General features: G+C 37.0%; 1 protein-coding gene across 3 annotated transcripts; it reads left to right on the top strand.

Annotated features, from left to right (window-relative positions):
- The first annotated feature begins 2711 nt into the window (after positions 1-2711).
- LOC135941950 (leucine-rich repeat-containing protein 38-like) lies at positions 2712-11292 on the top strand. 3 transcript variants are annotated; one of them, XM_065487762.1, is made up of 7 exons: positions 2712-2939; positions 8163-8368; positions 8746-8883; positions 8944-9108; positions 9169-9544; positions 9978-10203; positions 11141-11292. In XM_065487762.1, the coding sequence occupies exons 2-7, from the start codon at positions 8228-8230 to the stop codon at positions 11163-11165; spliced, it is 1071 nt and encodes a 356-aa protein (XP_065343834.1). In that variant the 5' UTR covers positions 2712-2939; positions 8163-8227; the 3' UTR covers positions 11166-11292. The 3 variants fall into 3 exon arrangements, 1 of the variants encoding a protein (XP_065343834.1); XR_010575037.1 differs by having other exon boundaries at positions 2713-2939; positions 9978-10352; XR_010575036.1 differs by having other exon boundaries at positions 2713-2939; positions 9978-11046.
- Positions 11293-11320: the final 28 nt, after the last annotated feature.

Here is an 11320-nt window from a genome sequence, read left to right as displayed (position 1 = left end):
ATTTTATTATTATTCAATCACATAGTACAATTCTATTTCATCGCATTTCCTGTAAAAAATGTTATAATTTATTACTTATTGTAATCTCTAATTACTCAGAATTAATCAAGCGGGCAGCTATAGAGCATTATTTCAAAAGCTATAATATGAGGAAAATATTTCATATTGCCTTAGCTAAGGTATATCTTATTGTATTGTATATAATTTGCATAATATAAAATTATGTTTACTGTCAAAGACCACTAAACTTGACAGCACACGCTTGACAAACTCAAAGACTGTTAGAGGGAGAAACTATTCCGCTTGAAAAAGGTACAGAGTCAAATATATTGAATAAAACTGTAAAAGTGTATTTAATTTTTAAGCGTCATAGCACAATTAATATAAATACATAATTAATTTTATCTGTTTAAATACATCAATACACAAAAAAAGGATCCTCCACATTTTTCGGGCTTTTTCATGTGATCAAGTGACGGGAACTTCATGAATCAGAAAAAAAATTTGGGCATTTAACTTTTTTCGGGCGCTCTATTTTTAGCTATTTCACCTTCGAGCAATAAGATTTTATCTAGAATATAAGTCTAATGGCAAACGAAGCAAAATGACTAATAAAATCATGCATATACCATTTTTAAAAATGTATTTTTAATAAAAACAAACAAATATTTGTTTCACGTAATTCCACCATATTATTCTTGTAAATATTGAATGAAGTCAAATTTCTTCTCCCGTTTTCTCTTATATTGAGCTGAAGAAACCATAAGATAAAAATCAATGTGGCGATGAAAAAAATTGATAAATTATAATGATAATAATTTTTTTAAAAAATGCTTTAAATAATCGCTCTCGCTAGTGAAGGATCTGCGACGAAGCTGCGTCTAATTTGAACTGAAACATTATAAAGAACAGATCAACTTTTTGAAGCTATATAATATATCGTGACACGCATTTCATGACATGCGGACCGCTCGCGTGAAGCCTTGGCATGGTGATTTTGATTATATTGCGTGTCCTGGCTGCACCAAATTCGGCGCAGTTTCACTTTACGCGAAAACAGAAGCAAGCAGAGAGAAAGGAGGAGGAAAAACTGTCTAATATTATATTCCGGTCACCAATTTGTCACTTCTGCTCATAAAGCATTAACAAGAATGTAAAATAGAGTGGGATAATGTTAAAAATAATTGAGAATCAGAAGCTTCTACTGCAATTAATAACTGTTAATTTATAATTTAGAAAAAGAGTGACGGTTTTTTTAGTAAAACAGTTGGTTCTAGACGGTTTCCAAGTCGATTTTTCAGGTAGCTGTTTTTTTGCGAAATTCACAAAAAGAAAGATTTTGTACCTTTGTAGACTTGTATGTATTGTGCAGCTCTTCCGCCAGCTCAGAGGCCAAAATAAAGGTAAGTTTTTCGCAGTTTTCTTTATTTTTAGGCCTTTATCAGTTGATATTAAACATATAGCTTGTTGCGAGCTGATAATTTTTCTGTTTGTTTCCTTCAGATATTTCCTGATTCAATTTCAGCTGCTGCTGAAGCCCTACATAAATTCAAACGCCTATGTACTTTAAAGCATCCAAAGGGATTATTGTCCCGCGTTTTTATTCATTCTCGTTAAAAAATATCAAAGCGATCATGGAAACGGAAACAATTTTCGCATAAATTCGGAAATGGGTGTTTCCACGAGGGAGATTTGATAACATCTGCAGTTTTTCAACTGTTTATTGAGCGCGAATTTTATTTTTCAATTTGTTTTGAGAGGATAAAATAACTTATGGCAAAAAATTTGAGGTTTATATTAAAAAAAAATCAGGGTGAAATCTGGAAAAATCAGCGTTTTGAAGCTTAGAAAATTGATATTATATCGAGTTCTAATAAAACTAGACTTTGTGCAAAAAATGCTTATATAGACGGCCAACAACTATTAAATTAAAACCACATTTTTTTGGAATTTTGAAAAATTCGAGTATTTATTGTTAATCTCTTTTTTTTTAATTTTCACAACGACTCCTTCCATTTTTTTACTAAGTATGGGACTAAATGTTGCCCCAAGTGTGTGTAACATGATAGAAATTTTCAGGATGGTGAAACTTTAAGTTTTTATGGTTTTGGAGATACAGAGGGTTAAAATGATGAAATCGTGTATTTTTTAGTTCCGACCGGTGAATCTAGTGAGAAAATCAGAAGAATTGCAGCATGTTCCGAGTTCCGAGATTAAAAATCAACCGAACAATTGTATTATTTACTGGAATTTACGATTGTAAATTTTTTTAACTGTATTAAACAACAATATTATATATTTTTCAAATTTTGGCTTTTTTGTGCATCTTTTTTCACAGTCATAACTACTACATAACTGAACCAAATTACAAATTACTTTTGTGCAAATCAATAACATTGAATCAAATCACTATAATATAATGCGAGTGAAGAGTTCAATTTTAATAATGCGTAAATTGAACAAGTTAGAAAACAATTTGTTATAAATTGTTATTGAATAACAATTTCAACTTTAAGTCTAGATTATTTTTTAAAAAGTAAAATTTTATTTGGTCGGCAATATTTTATATTTGCTTATTCGATTAAGTTTAAACAAAAATATTTAATATTCCTCAACTCTGCATGGGCAGTAGAGGCAAGCACAACGAACCGCGCGTGTGAACGAAGAGAGAGAGAGAGAGAGAGATATGTAACCCCCACTCTTCCAGGCGTTCAGGCAGTTCAGCAGTCATCACCAGAGCAGCAGCGAAAGCAGCTTCACATATTTTCCTCTCTTCGGTTTAGCCCGAGATCGTCTTCGTCAGTTCGCCTCCTCATTCTCAGTTCTCAATGGCCGCCAAGGTGGCTTGCCAGGGGCCGCTGTACCTTCGCTAGGAATCGGAATTTCGCCCTCGACTGGTCACTGCTTGGGCAAATGCCAGGACGACCCTGCTCCTGAAGGTAAGCGACGAATGGGCGTTGTTGTCGACCGCAGGCGCCGTTGTTTACGTCGAAAATTCGACACCTGCTCTCTGCTCAAATGGCATCTCGTGTTTCCACGCACTCTTGACTTGTTCTCTTTTTTGTTATTTTACTGCTTAACTTGCTTCGCACAACCTTTTGAGACGGGCCTGAACGTGCTGTTTGTAAAAATTTGCATTCAGCTCAGTCGCAGAGGATGGATCAGTCATTGGAAAGTCACTTTAAGGCCTTTAAGGGGGCCCTTGCTTTGACCTAACAGTCTCGCTTGCAGCTGGAGCGGTTCGCTAATTGAACTTGATTAGACCGTGATTTGCACACGAATTACTCGCTCTTTGTGTACAGAAACAATTTAGACGTGCCCGCGTTAAGTAATTCAGTTCACACATGGCTGACGAAACAACCCTTTTCAATTTTTGGGCGTTGAAGTTTCCCTAAAGCCCCAAGCGAGCGGTGTTGCAAGCGTTGAGTGCCTCAAATTAAAAAAAACCGGGGAGGAATGAGGAAAAAGCTCGCTGATTTTAGTTCTTTGTTTGAATTTGAAATTTGCGCACGCGGGCTGATAAGGTCGTCGAGCGGATATAAACAAAAGGGGTGGTAGGCATGGGCACGACATGTGGCTCACGCGTCTCATGACGTCTGATTTCCTGCGATTTGCATCATTGCGTTGCGACTGCGACTTCGTGGGAGCCTCTTGATGACCAAACGGGTTTTTTGACCTGCTTGGTGACGGCGGGAAAGTCTACGTGGTTTCGAATTTCGAGAATTTTGGTTTTGTGACGACCGCGGCTTTAGCTTTCCTCGGTTTCCACCCACCACGTGCGTGTCACCATGTTTTAATTATTTATTTTTATGATAATGAGTAAGCGTTACTGACTGGAATAGTTAATATACTGCGAGATATAAATAGGCCGCAGCCAGGCCATTGACTGCCGATCAGTTTTAATTGTTATTTCTAATTAGGAAAGACCACCAGCGGTTCTGGAGGAATCAATGAGATTTTATTTTTTTAATTTTTTTTTATTTAAATGGTTTATTACCGTTTAACTTTTGATTTTTCCCTAATATTCTTAAGCAAATTGCGTTCCTCCCTATCGGAATTAGTTTTGTAGTGTAAATTTAAACAAGGTTTGTCGTTTCTTAACTCTGATTCCCAACCAACGCGCCTTAAAAAGGAAAGAATTCCATCGCGTATTGCCTCTTACCAAACTCCTTATCGGAATCTTCAATTTAAACATACGTCAAAAAGTTTGTTTACTCAAGATTATCGTTCGGTTCGGTCATTTTTTCTATAAAGAAATTATAAAAGTAATAATTTAATTCAGTTGCTAACTGAGTCGTCAATAATTTAAAATTGGAATTGTTAGCCGTTTGAGCTTTTTCGTCTAAATTTAATTAGATTATTCGAGAAAAACGGGGAAATCAATTTACCAAGGAGGCTCAAAGCTAAATAGAATTTAAAAAAATTACGTCAGATTTTTTAATTATTGTAGGGGCATTTAAGAAAGAGACTAACATCAAATTAATTCAGCAAGCACTGGTTAGTATTGTGATTTCGGCCAAACCTGACTCTCAAACCAAACATACTGAGCAAATCCTCAATACTCGCAGGGCCAAGCCATTTCCACCATTTCGTAATATTTTATTTAATGTTTCGAATTGTTGCCACGGACTTATTAGTCCATATTCCGATCCTTTTGAGCTCAAAAACGCAGTTGTGAAATGTCAATGCGTTTCACCCAGAGTTTTGAGAGCAGCTCTTACAAATGCGTAACTGAATCCAATTTATAGAAACTCAGGAGGCTTTAGTGAAATCGCGCGTCATGCGAGATCTTGCCTGAAGGGACGAATATTTTAGCTCGCGGAGGCGAATGACCCTCTCAGTGGGCCGAGCTTGCATGCAACGCAAAAACTTTGTCGCTAAGAAAATATAAAGGAGAATTCAGGGCGTGAAAAGAACGAGCTTATTTCATCCAAGAAAGTTATGTTTTTGGTTCAAAGATCGTCCAAACCGACCTTTACCATGTTTGTTTATCGTGTTGAGAAACACAGAGAATTAATATAGTAGAAGCCGAGATTACGCGTTTATTTTGTAGCGCCGCTTAGCTGAAATCAAAAACACACAGCCTATTAAAAACTTAAGATTTTCCTCCTTGTTTTTGATAGTTTTAATTTTATTTCTCCTATCTCTCCGTTCAACTTGAGTGAAAGAGAAAACAAAACAACTTTGTGGGCGTAGTTTCTGTTCTTAAATAAAATTTGTCACTTATATTCTGGTGGAAAATATCAGTGACAAGCTTAGTCTGGCTAATGAAAAGAGTTGTCTAGATAAAAAGCGGCACTTAATGAGAGGCGCGGCACCCTGTGGCGATGAAGGCTCACTTCGCAAAACACCCGCGATGACAAACATTGCACCGGCCGTGTCAAATGTAAAATTAACCCAGCAGGACGCGCCACAGGATATCCTGTTCTAATTTGACAAACTTTGTGCATTTATTAACTCCGTGCAGAGATTCGCCAGACCTGTGCGCGCCTTCCTGAATTTTTGCCATGATCTCGTTGCTCCGCAGCCTGCGAATGCAGCCGGTTGTTTCCCCAGGATTGCCAGCGAGTGAATATTTAAAGTGTCCACCGTGGACCAAAATAGCCATTTTAGGCGGTAAAACCTTTCTACAACGGAAGCTCGTTGTTTTAAGCTAAGTGAAGAAGCATGTTGCTGTAAATATTTCGAAATCAAGTTTGAGGAATGCTTCGTAATATTTGACGATTAGAAATCCTAAACATTTTCCTCCAAATCCTGCCTGCAAGTATTTCGAATTCAAGTAGCCAGCTACTCTCCCTTCTAAAATACTCCCAGCAGTATTTAAATTTTGTGAGTTAACTCAAAACAATAAAAAATAGTAATAAATAAAGAAATCCCACCCTGAGAATTGTTGTAGGCTTTGATTCTCGATCTCATTGTGGGACAAAAGTTTCTAGTCTCAGCTGCGATCCGATTTTTATCATCTCATGGTTAGATTATTTATATTTTAATGTTAAATAGCGAGCATTGCTCCATTTTTTAAACCAGGTTCGCTGTTTGGTGTCTTAAAAACAGGATAAACCCTTTAAAAATTTTGTGGTTGTTGTGATTCCGAGAAGCGAATCTATACTCCACTCCGATTCGCCTCTTAAGCTGGAATGACGTAATTTTCGTTACAAAAAATGTTGCGTTTGCCACATGTGTTTCAAATGTAGATGAAAACATTTTGGATATAGCTTGTAATTTTTAGACTCAGTTCTTCATTCCATTAATTGTGCTTCACTTCACTAAAGAGGATTGATCCTGCGAAACCCCAGGAAATCATTTGTTTCCTATACATGAATAAATCCCTAAAGATTTAGTTAAATCCAAAATTGACCTCGTAAGCAACGTAACTTTTTTATTTTGCTAAGTTATAATACGTTTGAACTATAGAGGACAATCTCCCTAGTTGAAATTCGATATAATTTCATAGCAAAGAATTCCCCCCAATAAGTTTCATACACCGTCAGATAGAACTTGACGAGAGGAATCGAAATCTGACAAGAAAATGTGGTCAATTGCTTTATATTTTGGAGATAATAGGCGCAATTCGAATTCGACTTTTGATTACTGCGCACATTGCTGAACAAATTGTTCAAACTTATACAACTTCACTGCTTATTGTAACCAAAAAATTTTAATTGCTGCCTTGTACCAATCTACTTCAACATAACATTATTCTGAAAACTCAATTTTGCAGTTTATTTACCTCCTAAAGTATGGTCAAAACGGCTATTCCAGCCTGATTAAAATGGCGTTATTTCGCTATGAGGAAAATGCATCAAATTTTAGAAACAAAGTTTTGCAGTATTGTATTTCACCATCAGTTTCGCCCGCAGAATTAATAGCAAGGGACCAAAATAGTTGGAAGTTATGCCTTCGGGGGGATTTAATGCTCTCTGTTATTTATTTTCAGTTTTGACAAGAACACTCAATTGCTTTTCAACATTAATCTATTCTCTATGTTCTTTCTCTCCACTGTTTGCTGTGTTTCGGAAGCTGCGAGCGAGCGCGAGAGCGTCTTTGATGTCTCACTCATTTGACTAATTTTCAAAACAAAATAAAAATAGAGCCGCAGCCGCACACTCGCTCGCGTAGAATGAACTATCTAAGCGACTCCATTCACCCGCTTACGGCCACCATAAACAAACTAATTCCCGCTTCAAACTCGCCACAATGTTTCTTGTTTACGGTTGAGTTTCACCGCGTTTCCTGTTACATAAACTGTGCACGAAGTTGGCCCATAATCCGTAGGTTTATCAATAAGCACACTTTGCAATGCGAGCAAACATCTGAATAACCGTTTGCTTTGACTTTATTGCTTATCTGCTACACCCTAGACAATTTTGTCACAACTAGTTTAAATTAGAAATTGTGACAAACGTGTTTGCAAAGAAGCTTTCTTCCTGTTTAAAAAGGGTAGACCTAACTCAGGGTCAATTTTACAGACTTTAAGAACGCTGGTAAGTCTTGACTTTAGTAAATGAGCCTACAGTGGTGAGAATGTAGATATGTAATCAATTCATTCGTGTACATTCTGTGCCCATTTGTACGTCAGTTTAAAATTTTAAAATTTAGATATGGCAATTATGTTTACGAAATACGATTTTTCGGATTCTATTGCAGATTTGTGAAAGCAATTCGCCTCAATCCATAAATAATAATATTCCTTGAATAAATACTGAAGTAATAAGTATTTTTTTAAAGTAATGAGCAAACTATATTTCACAATATATTAATGGTATGAAAATTGATCAATATCACTAATAATAGAAAATAATAATATATACATAAAATTATCGTTTCTCACCAAACGGAAGCAGTAAATAAGTCACCACTTCAGGCATGTGACGTGAAAGGACTTAACTCGTGAGACCAACCTAAGACTTAGAATTTTTCCTTAATAATCCCTGCTACTTACTTCTGGAAAACAATCACTGGAAATCAAGTATCGATATCTATCGTGAAATGCTGCATGACGTAAGGAATTGTCCAATAATACAATTTCAATGAACATTCATTTCCATAATTATATATTTTAATCTTGACGAAAATTTGTCATAGACAGTTCATAATTTTTTATATAAATCGTGTAAACCATGGCTAATATTAACCATTCTCTTGTTTGCTTGTGTTCGCAGAAGGGAGGAAGTTTGGCGAGAGACAAATGCAGCAGTCGCGTTCTTGACACCACGCTGACGTGACGATGTCCGCCGCGGCCGCCGTGATCAGCCTGGTGCTGCTGGGGTCGGTGGCCCAGCTGGCCCAGGCCCAGTGCCCCCTCAAATGCAGATGCATGGCAGTGAGCCACAGGCCCTACGTCGACTGCCGAGACCGAAATTTCGAGGTGCGTGTCTGTCCGAGCGTTATTAATACTTTTTTATAATCCCGCCTGTTATAATTATGGGTGTCTGCTTTACATTCAAATGAAATTTATGCCTCTCGAATGGAAGGAAGACGTCTGGTAAGATATCTCCTTGGACTATTTCCAGAGCTGCATCGACTCTGCTTTTTTAGTAATGTCTTTTTGGATTTTAAATGCTTTTTCCTTTTGATCGTCTCACTATGCCTGCGCACTTTGATGTTTTATTTATCATTTTGCGCTTTCACGATTAATATTTTTATTTCTTTATTAGAATATTAGAAACCAACGGTGTGTAAAACGTGTTTTATTTTATATGAAAGATCCATATGACTAGGAAATAAGTCAAGTCTTATTTTCAGAAACCTCCCACCACGGGTGACGACACCTACTTGGAGATGAATCTGTCAAGAAACAGGCTAAGACATTTGGGAAGTTACTCTTTCGAGAAGTTTCCTCAACTGTTAATCTTAGACCTAAGCTACAACTTCATAGTGGAGGTTCGTAGTGTGACTTTAGCACTGTGGAATATTTAGTTCAATCGCCTATCGTTATTTCAGTTACACGACGGTGTCTTCAAAGGCGCGGACAGGATCGAGCACCTTGACCTCTCCAACAACTCCCTCGTGTTTGTCAGTCCGCACTTTCTGGAGAGCTGCCCTGGCATACAGTTTCTTTCGCTTGCCAGGAACGAGTACATAGGCAAAGTGATCGAGACAGAAACTGTAACAGAAAATTGTTGAGCCTCACGGGATTTGATTTAAATCATTGTTTTGTTTTTACAGAAGAAGATGGTTCAGAGTTTCTTGGTCGCCCCAAGTTTGCGGACGCTGGTGCTGTCCGAATGCCAGATAACAACCTTCCCGCAGTGGATAGTGTCAGGCCTGCCCGGGCTTTCGACCTTAGACATATCAAATAACAAAATAAAAGTGTTGCCCGTGATCAGTATAGTGTCAGTGTGCAGGCTGATGACGATAAACTTGGAAAATAACCCTTTTAATTGTGAAGCCTGCGCTAACGCTGTTACAAAGAATTATTTTATAGAGAATAAGACAAAGTTTGACAAGAATGGGACATTCTGTCAGAGAAACGTGCGGCAGTGGTGCGAGTTAAACATCACTCAGCAAGTGCAGGAAGTGAGGTCGAAGTGTCTTTTAACAAGTGAGTAAATTAGAAAGAAGCACGCGACAAGTAGTCTGTTTGGGGTCTGAATCTGCACTTCAATTTTGCGAAATAATCCGTTTTACTTAAATTTCACTGTTAAATTAAAAAAAAAATACCTGAACTTACAACATTTTTGTGCTTGAGGTAAAATCAATTTTAGGATGGATTCCTTTCGCTGAAACCGAACACAAAAATATAAGTAAATTAAATTACATTTCATGCAATTACAAGCAAGAAGAATCCAAAGCACGCATATTATATAATCTAATCATTTTATTGGGCTACTTAAAGATTTTTGTAAATATTTAAGTATTAAAACGAAATGGGTTTCCTTATTTAAACTGATTTCATAATTTTTTCAGATTTTGTGCTTTGAAACCCAAGCATATTTTGTTATAAAAGTCTAATGCTTTAATTTTTCTCATTTTAGGAATTCCTGATCCTCTTCCTCGAGGGCAGCCTCGCTCGTTGTGGGTCTACATCGGCGGCGCCTCAATCGGCTTAGTTGCGCTCATCTTCCTCGCGATGTTATTCAATGGATTGATGTCAACGTGCAAACGCGAAACCTCGCCGCCGCCTTCCCCGGGCTCACCGCACTCACGGGCCGTGCAGATGGAGCTAAAGGAAATCCTTGGCCGGCCAGACAATTTGTACAAGTGAGCTTGCTGAACGATTGATTAGTGTTTCACACGTGTCTTCCATTACTCGTTCACTTTTAATTAGGGTTGACGACGATGAAGATGACTCTGACAATGAGCATCTAGTTTAAAGGGTCAAAATGTTGCCAGTACCTGACACTTCAAAGGTACATTTTTCCCCACACGTAATCCTTGTGTGATCGTCCTTTCTATGTTTTGGTATTGTGACGTTGCGCGTTTTGCCATCTTTTATTCAGACTCAAGACTCAAGTGTGAGCCACTTTCCATTTTCTGTTGCTCTATGTAACTTTCTTAGGTGTGCATCCTGCATCGAATAAGACAACTGTTGTATTGTTAAATGTTACAGTCAGTTAAGAAAAAGTATGCATGAAATCCGTGCTTCCATATTCCAGGACCAACTTTAAAATCATTTAGCAAACACATTAGACTTATAATCAAGTCTTTTCCTGAGAATGATGAGATTTGACTTAAAAAAATTTCCAGCCATGTGAATTAGCTCAATTTTTTGGTACATCAAATTAATATATAAGACTGGTTTTCAAAACAAATAATGGTCCTTGAATTATGGATATTGTTCTAAAAAGAGGCTGATGTACTAATGTAATATAAAAGGCACTCTAAGGTCTGGCCAGTTCTTATTAACTTGCTGAGCTGCTATTAGGAACATGAAATTTGCGTACTCTCATATATCTGTTGTACCCAAAACTGTTGACAATGTAACATTCTTTGAATATTTTTCATAAACACTCGGATATTTTCAAATCCGGTTTAATTTTAAGGCCTATTTCTGGGTTAGGTTTATTACCAACCGGGCGTTGGAGGAATTATTTAAGCTTGTATGTAAGTAACAACTACTAAACACGAGATTCTTTTGTTGCATGTTTGTCACATCTTGCGAGACAAACGATTAATAATGCAATTCTCTTTTGTATAGAAATCGACCATTGCAACTGGACTGAACGCACATTTCAACTGCATTTATATCTCGGTGTATCTAAAACAATTTTTCTACAAGTATTTTGAGCGAAGATGCAAACTCTGGTGAATGAAGACAGAATCACAATAAACTAGCACTTATTTTTAAAACCTTTTGCTTGATTTCAAAATTTGAATG

Source organism: Cloeon dipterum, chromosome 4 (genome assembly GCF_949628265.1).
Source record: "Cloeon dipterum chromosome 4, ieCloDipt1.1, whole genome shotgun sequence".
NCBI lineage: Eukaryota > Metazoa > Arthropoda > Insecta > Ephemeroptera > Baetidae > Cloeon > Cloeon dipterum.
This window is presented reverse-complemented; position numbering and strand designations above follow the sequence as displayed.

Excerpts from the sequence above, each read along its gene's own strand:
- LOC135941950 (XM_065487762.1), top strand. The coding sequence starts at position 8,228 with ATGTCCGCCGCGGCCGCCGTGATCAGCCTGGTGCTGCTGGGGTCGGTG. Across the intron at positions 9,545-9,977 it reads GTCGAAGTGTCTTTTAACAA|GAATTCCTGATCCTCTTCCT; the intron begins GTGAGTAAATTA and ends TTCTCATTTTAG. Across the intron at positions 10,204-11,140 it reads CGGCCAGACAATTTGTACAA|AAATCGACCATTGCAACTGG; the intron begins GTGAGCTTGCTG and ends TCTTTTGTATAG.